Source organism: Saccoglossus kowalevskii, chromosome 14 (genome assembly GCF_978046115.1).
Source record: "Saccoglossus kowalevskii chromosome 14, keSacKowa6.1, whole genome shotgun sequence".
NCBI classification, from domain to species: domain Eukaryota; kingdom Metazoa; phylum Hemichordata; class Enteropneusta; family Harrimaniidae; genus Saccoglossus; species Saccoglossus kowalevskii.
The window spans coordinates 36,778,856-36,797,634 of NC_140654.1; the positions used below are offsets into that span (position 1 = coordinate 36,778,856).

Genomic DNA, 18,779 nt, shown 5'->3' on the forward strand with positions numbered 1-18,779 from the left:
CGGTGACTTGAAGTCTGGGTGCATTGCAAATGTATCAAAACAAACTTTATTGTAGCAAAACAACTTCAACAACATTGGAAGCAATTGCTGTACATTTACCGACAATGTTGATAATAACTTGCTGTAGTGTAGCAATATTTAGTTAAACATAATCGTTCAAAGAATGACTGAAAAATATTTGCTTTGTTCATCAATAATCACAGCTCTATTAGTTGCAGAGTGGCAGCAATTATGGTTTGTTTTGTATTAATGTTTTACTATATAATTTGTTAGTCCCTGTACAGACACAGTCCGAAAATGGGAACTTATATGCACATCAATTTGTTCCACTATCTGTTTCAAGATGGTCGAATGGTGGCCATTTTTGTTCTAAAAAAATCATCAAAATCATTTATGTGTGACACGGATTTCCGACATAAATGGGGAGTGTCAGCAAAAATAATAGATTCTAGATCCAGGTTGTGCTTACGTATAACTTTTATTGACTGTGTTTCACGCCGTCGAGCAGGAAGAGCAATACACAGTGGGTTCACATGAAATAAAAACAAAAGCAAAAATAAGCATCGAAAGCACACTGGTTGTAAGAGTTGAATGTGCGTTGTCATAGCAACCATTGATAACGTCGACCCACGATTTCACACAATCACGTTCATCACATAGTAACCTGCACAATAGCAAAAGTTATATCCCGAGTTGAGTAATAAGTGACATTGAATCGAATATAACTGGTACTGAAAACATGATCAAAACAACATAAAAAGCGAGTATCTCGAAGCAAATAAAGTTCAATGTCTATGAAAGTTATTGTTCGAGAGCATCATTGATAACACAGTACAGCGTGTAGCATGTAGCGGCGATGGCATCATGACTTCTAAAAATAACTATTAAATGGTAGAAACTGAACAGAAATAACTACAATCTCGTCAAATCGATTCCTTAAAACATACTGTACTGGATTTCCCTGACCACATGACTCAGGTCAAACACCTCCGGCCGCATAGCGTTGCAGGCGGATCGAAAATAGAACAGGGGTGGACTACTCTGTTCTATATGAGTGTACAGGGAATTATTTTGTCTCGTTGCGGTACGCTCATTCCTTGCGTTTTAGTATTGTATAAATAATAATAAATAAAATTAAAGGGGTGTTCCAAACAGCTAGTCACATATGGATGGATTTTGGTACATACTGTGGACATTATGGGACCTTGATGCACATCATTTTTTGGCGGCCATTTTGTTTTAATGAATGCAGTTCTAGTGCAATATCTGCCATGCTTTGACTGATTATGATCAAATTTTATATATTCATTATACATCATGACGTGGATATACAGTACAGTTCTCGCGAAAGCTTTGGCTTTTGTGGCATCATTGTCGCCTACGCATGGCTTCATTGTCGCCTCAGCATCGCATCAATGTGGCATCAGCATCGCATCAATGTGGCATCAGCTTCGCATCATTGTGGCATCAGCTTCGCGTCATTGAAAATTGAAGCTGTGTTCGCATGTGTGTGACATGAGTATGACCTCATTATTAGACTTATGTTTTGACCTCCATGTGTCTGTGCTTGCGTCTGTGCGTGCGTGCGTCCGGACCTGTATCTTAGAAATGCCTGGACCAATCACAATCAAACTTCACACATACATCATACATGATATTATACATATGCACGTCAATTTGTTTCTTGATCTGATTCAAGATGGCCGAATGGCGACCATTTTTGTGCTAAAAATCATCAAAATCAACCATTTCTCGGCTGTTTACAGATGGATTTTGTTCTAACTTGGTATATGCATTAGACATTATGGGACCTTGATGCAAATAATTTTGTTTTTCAGATAAGATTCAAAATGGCCGACTGGCGGCCATTTTGTATTAATAAATGTGGTTCTCGTGCCATGACTTGCTTTCACTGATTATATTCAAATTTTAAATATTCATTATACATCATGTCATAGATAGACAGATATATTGGTTTGACGATCCTATTCAAAATGGCCAAATGGTGGCCATTTTTGTGTTATATATATACATGTATTTAAAATGGCTGATTTTGAATGCTGTTCCAGAGCAATATCTCTCAATATGGACAAGTACTTTTTTGACGATCAGATACAAATGTCAATCATTTTAATGTTATTTTCACACGGAAAGGCAGTAGAGAAAAACACATGTACAGAAGTTCGATATGTAATCGATTTGAAATTCAAGGCGGTAAGGGGAATAAAATAATCTGACCAAGAGTAAAATGACATTTTAAAAAGATATCTTGTTTAATTATTTAATGTTGCGAGTATTGGGTATTAGCAATCTGCAAGGTGACGAGTGTCATATTGACTGCAAGAACACACAATGCAATCGTCATTCAGTTACAACACAATTTGCTATATGAAATGAAACTGTTCTTGTAAAATTACCTTATTTTCGTTCATTTTATTTACTGGTAAAAGAACAGATTCAGATTCCTCATTTCGGTGGTATTTTTCTGTGTTTCGTTTAGTTTTAGCCAAGTCCGATCTCATGCCCGGACTAATACATGCAAAACACATGTACGCGTTGTCGCCTTCCATCTTGATACAAAATTCGAAAACAAGTGCGTACATTTCTAACTATGATTGGATGGTTGTGGTGGCGTTGGTCTGGTAAAATTTTACATCCAATTTTCAAAATTAAGTCACGATCAGTGACCTGAGCTCGATCTATACGTACTTTAAAAGTATTCTCGCAAAAAATATTTTTGAATAAAAACGAGCTACATACCCTGTAAAAAATCGAATAGCACTTGACATGCAGAAATAGTTTATTGGGCTTCAGAAAAAAACATGTCCATTTAGTTGTAGCTGTAAATATTTGGTGACCAGTCGATGAACAATTTAAAACTCACGATACACACGGAAGTCCTTCAATACTGAATATCATTGACCCCAATCTGGTTTACCTTATTTCCCAACTTGCAAAACTGATTTGTATCTTAGCCCAGTTTTTCTTTTTTTGAACTAAGGTCAAATCCTGGCCGTTTGTCAAAATATACCGATGTTTTTTAGTGAATAATTGTGAAGCAAACAGCACAAACAAACTATGTAAATCAACGCCAGAGATTGGATGATACGAGGACCCTTAAATTAGCGTAAAATATGCTTTGTTACAACATCATTGATTGGCTGAGAGTCACCTGATCGGAGCACGACCTGGGTCACAGAACCATATTTGTCCGTATTATCGACAGAACTTTGCAAGAGAACCACACCCACATTTTCATCCATTTTTAGCACGGAAGTTGCCAACAAATTTCGAAAAACTTGTGAATTTTATGGATTGAATAAAATAAAGCTAGCGATTGGTAAGACTGGTTAATAATATATTCCCCGATGCTGTTTGAATTTATTTATTTTATTTCAAGGTGAGAAATGGATAATTGAAGTTCCATCGATTTCAAGGCGACTGTTTCACCGCTGTGTTGTAGTTTCGCGAGGTAAAAAAAATATATAATAAATAGTACTTGTTTAATTATTTGGTTTTACAGCCTGCAAATTACGGGACATGATCCCCATGAATTACGATAAATAAATGCTGTTTGTGTTGAATGATGGACGTCGGGACCGTTTGGAGAAACCAACGGGGATCGATATTCCAAACAAATTATTGGGACACTGTCGGTAGACATTTCAAACAAATGAAATTATTAACGAAAGACGAGATTTTTCCAGATATTTACGAACATACTGTCATACCAAATATAAATTGTCAAATACACAAAGAGATATTAGGTTTTATTTTAGCCTTAGAAATATTTTCTTTCTTTCACTCAGTCCATGCGTGGGACTATTTAGCCTTATGGTCCTTCGGCTTGTTACTAAACTAGTAACCGTGATTTATGAAAACCAGAAAATTGTTAGTAGTCCAAATTTTTGCACAGTCGAAAATAAAGCGGAAATTCAACAAGTGGTCGCAAAAGCGAGCGATTAAAACACTGTGGATTGAAAAGCGGAAACGGGCATTAGGTTGGGCGAAATGAGTTCTGTAGTTCTTTGTTAGATGAAGTGAAGCTCATGCCACATTGTCACCATAATGAGGCCACAATGAAGAAAAGCGATAACCGTCTAACTTTTTAATGTTGCGACATTGATGCGATGCTGAAGCCATAACAATGCCATAATGATGTGATGCTGAAGCGAAGGTGAAGCTGAAGTGAAGCTGAAGCTGAAGTGAAGCCAAAGCTTTTGCGAGAACTGTACTGTATTCGTTTGACTATCTGATTCAAAATGGCCAAATGGCAGCCATTTTTGTGCTAAAAAGTCATCAAAAATCAAGCATTTCTGGCATTCCAGAACTTGATCTTGGTGTTTATGGATGAATTTTGTTCAAACTTGGTACACACGTTGGACATTATAGGACTTTGTAGCACGTCATTTTATTTTTCAGATCGGATTCAAAATGGCTGACTGGTGGCCATTTTGTTTAAATAAATGCACTTCTAGAACCATATGTCTGATATGCTTTGACTGATTGTGTTCATATTTTATATATTCAAATATATGTTATAGATATATAGATGACTTCAAAATGGCTGACTTGTGGCCATTTTGTTTTAATTAATGCTGTTCCAGAGCAATATTTCTCAGTATGGACAATTACTCGTTTGACGATCAGATACAAGATGTCAATCATTTTAATGTTAAAAAAATCATCAAAATTCATAGCATTATCTTCTGGATCCATGCTTCTGACATTTTTATGTTCCAACTATATTACTATGAACAAAACTATATATCTTAAATTTGATAACTAACGGGGACTGTGCCATGCATGGCTTGTTTTTACATATTCAGTGATAAAACGAAACGAAGAACCAAGACAGTTGCTAAGAGTAACAATCCAAAATGGAATCAGACATTTATCTGGGCATTAAAGAGAGACCACTTTGATGGTTCTACACTGGAGACAACTGTCTGGGATTATGACAGGTTTGGTGTCAATCAATTCTTAGGAGAGGTCAGTACAAAGATTTATGCTACTACTACTTACCAATTAAAGATCACTGTCCATAGTTACCATACTTCACTGATCATAATCCCACCCCTCTATTTTTTGACATTTAATAAGTTGAGGGCATCCATAATTATGAGCCCAATGTGTGTTTTCTAGTCGTTGACAGCATTTATTAAAATATGCATGTAAAAAGTGTGTTTCATTGCATAAAAAAATTGTGATTAGTACGGTAGTTTGGTTCGTGAAACCTGGTCATTAGGAATTGTTTTACTTTTCCAAATTATCAAGTCCATTGAGACTATCATGAATGGGGTATGAATGAGTAAACTATTCTTCAACATGACCTGTTGGCGACTGTGAAAGATTTTAAAATAATTCCTTCAAACTCAGTTTACCTTTCGAAAATTGTGATTCACCATTTTTTAGGGAAAAAATCACCGTTTCTTTGTCAAAATTAGATCGAATTTTAACATCGCTAAATTCATTGCATTGCGTTAAAAAATTACATCATCAATAATCAGAAAACTTCATCAATATGACACAGCATTTTGATTGGTTAATGAAAGACCTGTTAGGTCAAAAAGCGTTGTTTCAGGTCAAATTGTGCTGAAAAACATCATGGCGGAAATTGCCTTGAGAGTTTGTGTACAATTGAAAACATCCCACAAAAAGAAAAACAATAAAAATCTTGCCTCCAACTGTTTTTCATAGACCCTACCCATTGTTAGACTGTAAATTCAGACAGTATGTAAATCGTATTGTAATAAAATGTGTCTATTTTTATGAACATGTTTGTTTCTTCATTGTAAAAGTGTTGTGGATATCAATGACGACTCATTTGGTTTGGATAATTTTAATTTGTTATTTTGATAATTTTTCGTGGATGGAAAGATGGTTACATACAATGGTAACCCCCCCCCCCCAAAGAATAGTCTTCTGAGGTGGTCCTGGAGTATAAGCCAACCCCTTACTTTCCCCAGTTGAACATGTTGAGAACCCTGGGCTTATGATTGGAGAAGTATGGTATATTGTCTTTACTTCCATTCATTAAACATTTATGTTTTCTTGAAAACTACCAGCCCAATTGCTTTAATGTTTGTCCGATTTGTTATTCTCCATTGTATATTGTCAGAAACAGGGATCTACATTCATGTGTGTACCCATGATCATTACTCAGACATGCCTATATTGCTTTTTTTCAAAGTTGGCAATCAAGTCAAGATATAATGCTATATGTATTTGTCTTTTCAATACATTGACCTTTCCTTTGACCAGCTGTCAGCCTAGGTTGCAGAGGTGGATTTCTTTCAAACTTGCCATTGACCTTGTCACAGAATGATTGTGATAGGGGTTACTATTCAAAAAACAATGTTGGCCAGTGAGGGCGCTATGAAGACATCATACACTAGAATATATGTTGTGTCGTAATCATAAATAAAACATTAGCTCTCAGACTGGACTGTGTTATAGGGTTTCGTTGTTGAAATGCGATTGTGTTCTTTCAGACTAGACTCTGTTATGGAGCTTCGTTGTAGTAATACGATGTTATAGGGTTCCGTTGTAGTAATACGATGTTATAGTGTTCCGTTGTAGTAATACAGTGTAATAGGGTTCCGTTGTATTAATACGATGTTATAGTTTTCCGTTGTAGTAATACGATGTTATAGTGTTCCGTTGTAGTAATACGATGTTATAGGGTTCCGTTGTAGTAATACGATGATATAGGGTTCCGTTGTAGTAATACGATGTTATAGGGTTCCGTTGTAGTAATACGATGTTATAGGGTTCCGTTGTAGTAATGCGATGTTATAGGGTTCCGTTGTTGCAATACAGTGTTATAGGGTTCCATTGTAGTAATACGATGTTAAAGGGTTCCGTTGTAGTAATACGATGTTATAGGGTTCCATTGTTGCAATACAGTATTATAGGGTTCCGTTGTAGTAATACGATGTTATAGGGCTCCATTGTAGTAATACGATGTTATAGGGTTCCATTGTTGCAATACGATGTTATAGGGTTCCGTTGTAGTAATACGATGTTATAGGGTTCCATTGTAGTAATACGATGTTATAGTGTTCCGTTGTAGTAATACGATGTTATAGGGTTCCGTTGTAGTAATACGATGATATAGGGTTCCGTTGTAGTAATACGATGTTATAGGGTTCCGTTGTAGTAATACGATGTTATAGGGTTCCGTTGTAGTAATGCGATGTTATAGGGTTCCGTTGTTGCAATACAGTGTTATAGGGTTCCATTGTAGTAATATGATGTTAAAGGGTTCCGTTGTAGTAATACGATGTTATAGGGTTCCATTGTTGCAATACAGTATTATAGGGTTCCGTTGTAGTAATACGATGTTATAGGGCTCCATTGTAGTAATACGATGTTATAGGGTTCCATTGTTGCAATACGATGTTATAGGGTTCCGTTGTAGTAATACGATGTTATAGGGTTCCATTGTAGTAATACGATGTTATAGTGTTCCGTTGTAGTAATACGATGTTATAGGGTTCCGTTGTAGTAATACGATGATATAGGGTTCCGTTGTAGTAATACGATGTTATAGGGTTCCGTTGTAGTAATACGATGTTATAGGGTTCCGTTGTAGTAATGCGATGTTATAGGGTTCCGTTGTTGCAATACAGTGTTATAGGGTTCCATTGTAGTAATACGATGTTAAAGGGTTCCGTTGTAGTAATACGATGTTATAGGGTTCCATTGTTGCAATACAGTATTATAGGGTTTCGTTGTAGTAATACGATGTTATAGGGCTCCATTGTAGTAATACGATGTTATAGGGTTCCATTGTTGCAATACGATGTTATAGGGTTCCGTTGTAGTAATACGATGTTATAGGGTTCCATTGTAGTAATACGATGTTATAGGGTTCCATTGTTGCAATACGATGTTATAGAGTTCCGTTGCAGTAATACGATGTTATAGGGTTCCATTGTAGTAATACAATGGTATAGGGTTCCGTTGTAGTAATACAATGTTATAGGGTTCCTTTGTTGCAATACGATGTTATAGGGTTCCATTGCAGTAATACGATGTTATAGGGTTCCTTTGTTGCAATACGATGTTATAGGGTTCCGTTGCAGTAATACGATGTTATAATGTTCCGTTGTAGTAATACGATGATATAGGGTTCCGTTGTAGTAATACAATGGTATAGGGTTCCGTTGCAGTAATACGATGTTATAGGGCTCCTTTGTTGCAATACGATGTTATAGGGTTCCATTGCAGTAATACGATGTTATAGGGTTCCTTTGTTGCAATACGATGTTATAGGGTTCCGTTGTAGTAATACAATGTTATAGGGTTCCATTGTAGTAATACGATGATATAGGGTTCCGTTGTAGTAATACAATGGTATAGGGTTCCGTTGCAGTAATACGATGTTATAGGGTTCCATTGCAGTAATACGATGTTATAGGGTTCCGTTGTAGTAATACAATGGTATAGGGTTCTGTTGCAGTAATACGATGTTATAGGGTTCCGTTGTAGTAATACAATGGTATAGGGTTCCGTTGTAGTAATACGATGTTATAGTGTTCCGTTGCAGTAATACGATGTTATAGGGTTCCGTTGTAGTAATACAATGGTATAGGGTTCCGTTGCAGCAATACGATGTTATAGGGTTCCATTGCAGTAATACGATGTTATAGGGTTCCTTTGTTGCAATACGATGTTATAGGGTTCCGTTGTAGTAATACGATGTTATAGGGTTCCGTTGCAGTAATACGATGTTATAATGTTCCGTTGTAGTAATACGATGTTATAGGGTTCCTTTGTTGCAATACGATGTTATAGGGTTCCATTGCAGTAATACGATGTTATAGGGTTCCTTTGTTGCAATACGATGTTATAGGGTTCCGTTGCAGTAATACGATGTTATAATGTTCCGTTGTAGTAATACGATGATATAGGGTTCCGTTGTAGTAATACAATGGTATAGGGTTCCGTTGCAGTAATACAATGGTATAGGGTTCCGTTGCAGTAATACAATGGTATAGGGTTCCGTTGCAGTAATACGATGTTATAGGGTTCCGTTGTAGTAATACGATGATATAGGGTTCCGTTGTAGTAATACAATGGTATAGGGTTCCGTTGCAGTAATACAATGTTATAGGGCTCCTTTGTTGCAATACGATGTTATAGGGTTCCATTGCAGTAATACGATGTTATAGGGTTCCTTTGTTGCAATACGATGTTATAGGGTTCCGTTGTAGTAATACGATGTTATAGGGTTCCATTGTAGTAATACGATGATATAGGGTTCCGTTGTAGTAATACAATGGTATAGGGTTCCGTTGCAGTAATACGATGTTATAGGGTTCCATTGCAGTAATACGATGTTATAGGGTTCCGTTGTAGTAATACAATGGTATAGGGTTCTGTTGCAGTAATACGATGTTATAGGGTTCCGTTGTAGTAATACAATGGTATAGGGTTCCGTTGTAGTAATACGATGTTATAGTGTTCCGTTGCAGTAATACGATGTTATAGGGTTCCGTTGTAGTAATACAATGGTATAGGGTTCCGTTGCAGCAATACGATGTTATAGGGTTCCATTGCAGTAATACGATGTTATAGGGTTCCTTTGTTGCAATATGATGTTATAGGGTTCCGTTGTAGTAATACGATGTTATAGGGTTCCGTTGCAGTAATACGATGTTATAATGTTCCGTTGTAGTAATACGATGTTATAGGGTTCCTTTGTTGCAATACGATGTTATAGGGTTCCATTGCAGTAATACGATGTTATAGGGTTCCTTTGTTGCAATACGATGTTATAGGGTTCCGTTGCAGTAATACGATGTTATAATGTTCCGTTGTAGTAATACGATGATATAGGGTTCCGTTGTAGTAATACAATGGTATAGGGTTCCGTTGCAGTAATACAATAGTATAGGGTTCCGTTGCAGTAATACAATGGTATAGGGTTCCGTTGCAGTAATACGATGTTATAGGGTTCCATTGTAGTAATACAATGGTATAGGGTTCCGTTGCAGTAATACAATGTTATAGGGTTCCGTTGTAGTAATACAATGGTATAGGGTTCCGTTACAGTAATACGATGTTATAGGGTTCCGTTGTAGTAATACAATGGTATAGGGTTCCGTTGTAGTAATACGATGTTATAGTGTTCCGTTGCAGTAATACGATGTTATAGGGTTCCGTTGTAGTAATACAATGGTATAGGGTTCCGTTGCAGCAATACGATGTTATAGGGTTCCATTGCAGTAATACGATGTTATAGGGTTCCTTTGTTGCAATACGATGTTATAGGGTTCCGTTGTAGTAATACGATGTTATAGGGTTCCGTTGCAGTAATACGATGTTATAATGTTCCGTTGTAGTAATACGATATTATAGGGTTCCGTTGTAGTAATACGATGTTATAGGGTTCTGTTGTAGTAATACAATGGTATAGGGTTCCGTTGCAGTAATACGATGTTATAGGGTTCCTTTGTTGCAATACGATGTTATAGGGTTGCGTTGTAGTAATACAATGGTATAGGCTTCCGTTGCAGTAATACGATGTTATAGGGTTTCGTTGTAGTAATACGATGATATAGGGTTCCGTTGTAGTAATACAATGGTATAGGGTTCCGTTGCAGTAATACGATGTTATAGGGTTCCGTTGTAGTAATACAATGGTATAGGGTTCCGTTGCAGTAATACGATGTTATAGGGTTCCGTTGTAGTAATACAATGGTATAGGGTTCCGTTGTAGTAATACGATGTTATAGTGTTCCGTTGCAGTAATACGATGTTATAGGGTTCCGTTGTAGTAATACAATGGTATAGGGTTCCGTTGCAGCAATACGATGTTATAGGGTTCCATTGCAGTAATACGATGTTATAGGGTTCCTTTGTTGCAATACGATGTTATAGGGTTCCGTTGTAGTAATACGATGTTATAGGGTTCCGTTGCAGTAATACGATGTTATAATGTTCCGTTGTAGTAATACAATGTTATAGGGTTCTGTTGTAGTAATACAATGGTATAGGCTTCCGTTGCAGTAATACGATGTTATAGGGTTCCTTTGTTGCAATACGATGTTATAGGGTTGCGTTGTAGTAATACAATGGTATAGGGTTCCGTTGCAGTAATACGATGTTATAGGGTTTCGTTGTAGTAATACAATGGTATAGGGTTCCGTTGTAGTAATACGATGTTATAGGGTTCCATTGTAGTAATACGATGTTATAGGGTTCTGTTGTAGTAATACAATGGTATAGGGTTCCGTTGTAGTAATACGATGTTATAAGGTTCCATTGTAGTAATACGATGTTATAGGGTTCCATTGTAGTAATACAATGTTATAGGGTTCCGTTGTAGTAATACAATGGTATAGGGTTCCGTTGTAGTAATACGATGTTATAGGGTTCCATTGTAGTAATACGATGTTATAGGGTTCTGTTGTAGTAATACAATGGTATAGGGTTCCGTTGTAGTAATACGATGTTATAGGGTTCCATTATAGTAATACGATGTTATAGGGTTCCGTTGTAGTAATACAATGGTATAGGGTTCCGTTGCAGTAATACGATGTTATAGGGTTGCATTGTAGTAATACGATGTTATAGGGTTCCGTTGCAGTAATACGATGTTATAGGGTTCCATTGTTGCAATACAGTGTTATAGGGTTCCATTGTAGTAATACAATGGTATAGGGTTCCGTTGTAGTAATACAGTGTTATAGGGTTCCGTTGCAGTAATACGATGTTATAAGGTTCCTTTGTTGCAATACGATGTTATAGGGTTCCAGTGCAGTAATACGATGTTATAGGGTTCCATTGTTGCAATACAGTGTTATAGGGTTCCATTGTAGTAATACAATGGTATAGGGTTCCGTTGTAGTAATACAGTGTTATAGGGTTCCGTTGCAGTAATACGATGTTATAGGGTTCCTTTGTTGCAATATGATGTTATAGGGTTCCGTTGCAGTAATACGATGTTATAGGGTTCCATTGTTGCAATACAGTGTTATAGGGTTCCATTGTAGTAATACAATGGTATAGGGTTCCGTTGTAGTAATACGATGTTATAGGGTTCGTTTGTTGCAATACGATGTTATAGGGTTCCGTTGTAGTAATACAATGGTATAGGGTTCCGTTGTAGTAATACGATGTTATAGGGTTCCGTTGTAGTAATACGATGTTATAGGGTTCCATTGTAGTAATACGATGTTATAGGGTTCCATTGTAGTAATACAATGTTATAGGGTTCCATTGTAGTAATACAATGGTATAGGGTTCCGTTGTAGTAATACGATGTTATAGGGTTCCATTGTAGTAATACGATGTTATAGGGTTCCATTGTAGTAATACAATGTTATAGGGTTCTGTTGTAGTAATACAATGGTATAGGGTTCCGTTGCAGTAATACAATGTTATAGGGTTCCTTTGTTGCAATACGATGTTATAGGGTTCTGTTGCAGTAATACGATGTTATAGGGTTCCATTGTTGCAATACAGTGTTATAGGGTTCCATTGTTGTAATACGATGTTATAGGGTTCCATTGTAGTAATACGATGTTATAGGGTTCCATTGTAGTAATACAATGTTATAGGGTTCCATTGTAGTAATACGATGTTATAGGGTTCCATTGTAGTAATACGATGATATAGGGTTCGATTGTTGCAATACAGTGTTATAGGGTTCCATTGTTGCAATACAGTGTTATAGGGTTCGATTGTTGCAATACAGTGTTATAGGGTTCCGTTGTAGCAATACAGTGTTATAGGGTTCCATTGTCGCAATACAGTGTTATAGGGTTCCATTGTTGCAATACAGTGTTATAGGGTTCCGTTGTTGCAATACAATGTTATAGGGTTCCATTGTTGCAATATAGTGTAAGTGTCCTTTGTAATGCGGTTGTGTGCTCTCAGACTAGACTGTGTTATATGGTTCTGTTGTTGCAATAGTGTTATAGGGTTCCATTGTTGTAATACGATGTTATAGGGTTCCATTGTAGTAATACGATGTTGTAGGGTTCCATTGTTGCAATGCAGTGTTATAGGGTTCCATTGTTGCAATACAGTGTTATAGGGTTCCATTGTTGCAATACAGTGTTATATGGATCCATTGTTGCAATACAGTGTTATAGGGTTCCATTGTTGCAATACAGTGTTATAGGGTTCCATTGTTGCAATACAGTGTTATAGGGTTCCATTGTTGCAATACAGTGTTATATGGATCCATTGTTGCAATACAGTGTTATAGGGTTCCGTTGCAGTAATACGATGTTATAGGGTTCCATTGTAGTAATACAATGGTATAGGGTTCCGTTGTAGTAATACAATGTTATAGGGTTCCATTGTTGCAATACGATGTTATAGGGTTCCATTGTTGCAATACAGTGTTATAGGGTTCCATTGTTGCAATACAGTGTTATAGGGTTTCATTGTTGCAATACAGTGTTATAGGGTTCCATTGTTGCAATACAGTGTTATAGGGTTCCATTGTTGCAATACAGTGTTATAGGGTTCCATTGTTGCAATACAGTGTTATAGGGTTCCATTGTTGCAATACAGTGTTATAGGGTTCCATTGTTGCAATACAGTGTTATAGGGTTCCATTGTTGCAATACAGTGTTATAGGGTTCCATTGTTGCAATGCGGTTGTGTGCTCTCTGACTAGACTGTGTTATATGGTTCTGTTGTTGCATTATTGTCAAGTGCTTAAACTTCATGCATATCAGTCTAAACAATTTTTTTTATCTTCAGCTAGTTGTCATACATATTGTATTGTTATAAATGGTATAATGTTATATTACACTTAAATTGCATAGATTGAATACATGTGTAATCTGTGTAATCTTTACCTAACAATTATTTGATACCTTGTTAGATTACATCTAATTTACATAAACTGACTATTCCACAATTAACTTATCTTTGACACAATTGTATCACATTAGATTACATCTAATTTGCATAAACTGACTATTCCACAATTAGATTACATCTGATATCTTTCTATGTATAATGGACATTGTAAAGCTTGTTTTACAATTTTTGTAGTGCAATATCTTTTTATACCCTTATTGTCATTATTTGAAATCAAAGTGACTGGAAGGCAATGGTTGTTTTTACATTATTCTTTGATTATATCTTATTGATTTTCTGGATAGTGCAAATAGATGTTTATATTGATTTTATTGCCTGGAATCTTTGATTTAAATCTTCAGTCAAACTCAGCTCTGATTGGCTAGTTTCAGCAATGAGATACTAGACAAAATGAGATAGCATCAGTGCCATTATATATTGTCTCTGTTATTGTGCTTGAAATGTCTGCCGTTCTTCCCAAATTGGTAGGTTTTTTGCTCTGCTTTCAAGACACTAGATAATTGCTTAATTATTAACTGTGTTTGTCAGGTTTGATTGATTGCTTCATCTATTATTTGTTCATACCCATATTTTGATGTGAATTTGTCAACATTTTCTGCCATTGTTTCTGCTGAATTTGGAGCAGACAATTTTTGACAGAGAATGATTGATAGCTATCACTGCTCATTTGTTTTGTAATTGGAACTGAATTCAAATTACTACAGTGGATCAATTATTAAGTCAAAATTTTTTGACATTTATTTTGGCGTTGTATTATTTTATTCCCTAGACTTAGTTAGACCTGTATTATTTTGTATTATAATTAATTTTTTGGCATTTCAGTAATTACTCCCCGTTTGGACGCAGTCCGAAAACGGGGACTTATGTTTTGACCTCCGTGTGTCCGTGCGTGCGTCTGTGCGTGCGTCCGGACCTGTAACTTAGAAATGCCTTGACCAATCACAATCAAACTTCACACATACATCATACATGATATTATACATATGCATGTCAATTTGTTTTACGATCTGATTCAAGATGGCCAAATGGCGGCCATTTTTGTGCTAAAAATCATCAAAATCAAGCATTTCTTGGCTATTTACAAATGAATTTTGTTCAAACTCGATATATACATTAGACATTATGGGACCTTGATGCAAATAATTTTGTTTTTCAGATAAGATTCAAAATGACCAACTGGCGGCCATATTGTTTCAATGAATGTGGTTCTCGTGCCATATCTTTGACTTGCTTTCACTGATTATGTTCAAATTTTAAATATTCATTATACATCATGTCATAGATAAACATTTACATTGGTTTGACAATCCTATTCAAAATGGCCGAATGGTGGTCATTTTTGTGCTAAAAAATCATCAAATATCAAGCATTTCTGGCATTTATGGATGGATTTCATTCAAACTTGGTACATACATTAGACATTACGGGTTCCTGATGCACAGCATTTTATTTTTCATGTTGGATTCAAAATGGCTGACTGGCGGCCATTTTGTATAAATGATTGGGCTTCTAGAGCCTTATCTCTTAAATGCTTTGACTGATTATATTCAAGTTTTATATATTCATTATACATCATGTTATATATATACATGTATTCAAAATGGCTGATTTTGAATGCTGTTCCTGAGCAATATCTCTCAATAAGTACTTGTTTGATGATCAGATACAAATGTCAATCATTTTAATGTTAAAAAAAATCATATTCCTGACATTGTTATATTCCAGCTATATTACTATAAACAAAACTATATATCTTAAATTTGATACCTAACTGGGACTGTGCCATGCATGGCTTGTTTCAACATAGATTTCTTTTAATTTTGAAAAAAGCAGAGTATTGTCATCAGCATAACCAGTTTTAGTTATCTCCTGTAATTTATTTACAAATGTTGCCCATGTATTACCTTTGATTTTGGTTTCTGAGATATAAGCACAATGTACTAAGTGACTGCAATTGCTGGTATTGTTTTCAATTATTTTTTTGTATTTAATTAATTGTGCACATATTTCAGTAATGACAGGATAACTTGCAAGTTCAGCTCTAGAAGCATTATTAATTGAATGTCTGTGCACTCCTAATACACTCTTACAGAACTTAATGTGAAGTTGCTCAAATTGTGATGGTCATTAAAGAGATTATTAACAAATCTTTTTGTATCAATTTGATCATACTGTTTAGATTTGTAAATCTTGAAGGTAAAAGCCCCCCAAATTTCTGAGCCATACATTAAGATCGGTAAGACTGTACTTTTAAAAAGCTGTAAAGCATTACTAATAGAAAGAGTTTGGTTATGTAAAGTGATAGTTTGCCTAAGAATACCTAATGCACACTGTGCTTTCCTCACCAGATTTTCAATGGCAAGTTTAAAATTACAATTACTTTGAAAAATGATACCAAGATAGTTATATGATACTATTTGGATTTTGTTATCATTTAGGTAGAAATCCATTTCAATTAGCCTACCTAATTTATTAAATATAATAATTTTTGTCTTTTTGATATTGACTTGAAGTTTCCACTTTTTGCAGTACTGTTCAAGTTTATCAAGACTATTTTGCATTCTTGTGCTTGAATCTGAGAGTATCACAACATCATCAGCAAAGAGTAATGAATTGATTGATACACCTTCCAGATTCACAGGATTTGAATAAATATTTTTAGAAAGATCATTAATAAAAATGTTAAACAGGAGTGGGCTTAGATTGCACCCCTGTTTTACACCAGTTGATGATAGAAATCTATCAGTGCAACCATGTGTTGTTTTGATTGCATATTTTGTGGTAGAGTACATTGGTCTTATCAAGTGGAAAAATTTACCCCGACTCCTGCTTTCAGTAATTTAAACAACATGCCTTCCCGCCAAACACTGTCAAAAGCCTTTCGCAGGTTGACAAAATAAACATATAAATATGCTTTATTCCCCTTATTGGTATATTTATTAATGAGTGATTTTAATATGAAAATACTGTCAGTTGTACGGTGGTTCTTTCGAAAACCAAATTGCTCATTTTGAATATAGTTTTGGTTGCCCAAATATAATTCTAGCCTATTGTTAAGAATAATATTAAAAAGTTTTGAAATGGAATTTGATAAGGCAATTTCTCTATAGTTGTTAACATCTGTAATATCCCCAGCTTTATGCAGTGGTACTAGATAACTAGTGTTCCACTCAGTTGAAAATCTTCCACTTGATAAGATTTGATTTAAAAGTTTGTTAATACAAAGTATAAGTGATGGCATGGAGTATTTGAACATCTCGTTGGTTATAGCATCAGGACCAGATGATTTCCCAGTTTTTAGTTTGTGGATAGCATCATTTAATTTCTTTAATGGTAAAGATTTTTTTTATCAAAGTCAGGGTTACCACTTAAATTATTGATGCTCTCCTCTAGTGCTGTCTGTACTTCTAACTCAGTAGCTTTGTCAGAAGTTTCAGACTTTACGTTATAGAGGGAAGAGAAATGATTAATCCATTCTGCTGCAGAAACTGAAGGTGAACTTTGTTTACATCACAGTTGTTAAATTCTTTAATTTGTTTAATGGTATGCCAAAAATGTGCCGGATTATATTTCTCCATACTTGATAAATTGTTTTTGTTTGAATTTACGTTTTTTGAATTTAATTTGCTTTCTATAAAGCTTGTTCAGTTTTTGTCTTTCCATTCTCAGTGTTACATCAAATCATGGAGCTAAAAAAAGAGCTGCATAATCAAATGGAAATTTGTCAACTTTCTTCGAAATGTTTTTCAAGTTCTTTCGGATAGTTTTCAAGTCACTGTCAAACCATTTATGTTTTATTAGTATTTCTTTTTGTATTTTCATTAGAATTCCTAATTTTGACAAATTTCATAGATTTGTCTGCAGCAGAATGAATTATGTCATTGAACTCTAATACCAAGCTATCACTGTCTTTGTGTTCAAAGTTAGTTTCCAGAAAATTTTTTAATTTTACTCGTAGTTTCTTGGGAATTAAGTTGCGAAATGAAGCTTGATTTTGAAGAATTGTTTCAGATATATTTTTTGTAAGGAAACAATGAGATGTCAATGTCTTTGTTAGTAACATAATTAGCATTAATTAAAACCGTTATTAGTCCCCGTTCGGACGTAGTCCGAAAACGGGGACTTATAATTCAGTCTCCGTCTGTGTGTCCGTCCGTCCGGAGTCGTATCTGAGAATCCCTTGGACCGATTCTGTTCATTCTTTGCATGTACTTTATCTGGGACATGCACATGCAGTGGTTTAGCGATTCAATTCAAAATGGCCAACTGGCAGCCATCTTGTTTTTTGAAAATGTTGTATTTTGGACATGCTTTGTCAGTTGTCATTCAAACTTGGTACATAGATTATACATGTTAGGTTACTTGTCCATGACAATTTATTTCGCAATTGGATCAAAGATGGTCGACTGGCAGGCATCTTGTTTTGTTTTTTTATGCGGTATCTTGGAAGTGCTCTGTCAGTTTTCATTCAAATTTGGCACATGTATGTACTTTATACATGTTAGGATGCATGTCCATGACAATTTGTTTCAAAATCTGGTCAAGGATGGCCGATTGACAGCCATCTGACTTTTTGGCCTTACTACTATATTTCCACAATTTATGTACCATTTTCATTCGTATTTTGCACATGTATGATACATATCAGTGTGTTTCATAATCAGATCAAAGATGGCCAAATAACAGCTGTTTTTATTTTTGGCCATATTACTACTACATGGAACACGAAACGCGTATTTTGATGTAAATAAACAATCTGTTGTATACGCCACTTGGAACTCAAATTTCAAGGACACGCTCGTGTTTTTCTCTGCTATGTCTTAAATCGGAAGGGTCGGCACGCAACACGTGTTCGAATTTGATTAAATAAACAATCTGTTGTGTACGCCACTTGGGACTCAAGTTTCAAGGACACGTTCGTGACAACC

The 18,779-nt window shown here is 35.5% G+C and overlaps 1 protein-coding gene across 3 annotated transcripts in view; it reads left to right on the plus strand.

The window, feature by feature from the left end:
* Positions 1 to 18,779, plus strand: part of LOC100366304 (regulating synaptic membrane exocytosis protein 2-like) — a 238,080-nt gene that overhangs the window by 143,056 nt on the left and 76,245 nt on the right. For all 3 annotated transcript variants that reach the window (XM_085508189.1, XM_085508187.1, XM_085508188.1), the window contains exon 10: positions 4,830 to 4,992. In XM_085508189.1, coding sequence (XP_085364315.1) covers positions 4,830 to 4,992 — 163 coding nt within the window. The remainder of the gene's footprint in view (positions 1 to 4,829; positions 4,993 to 18,779) is intronic.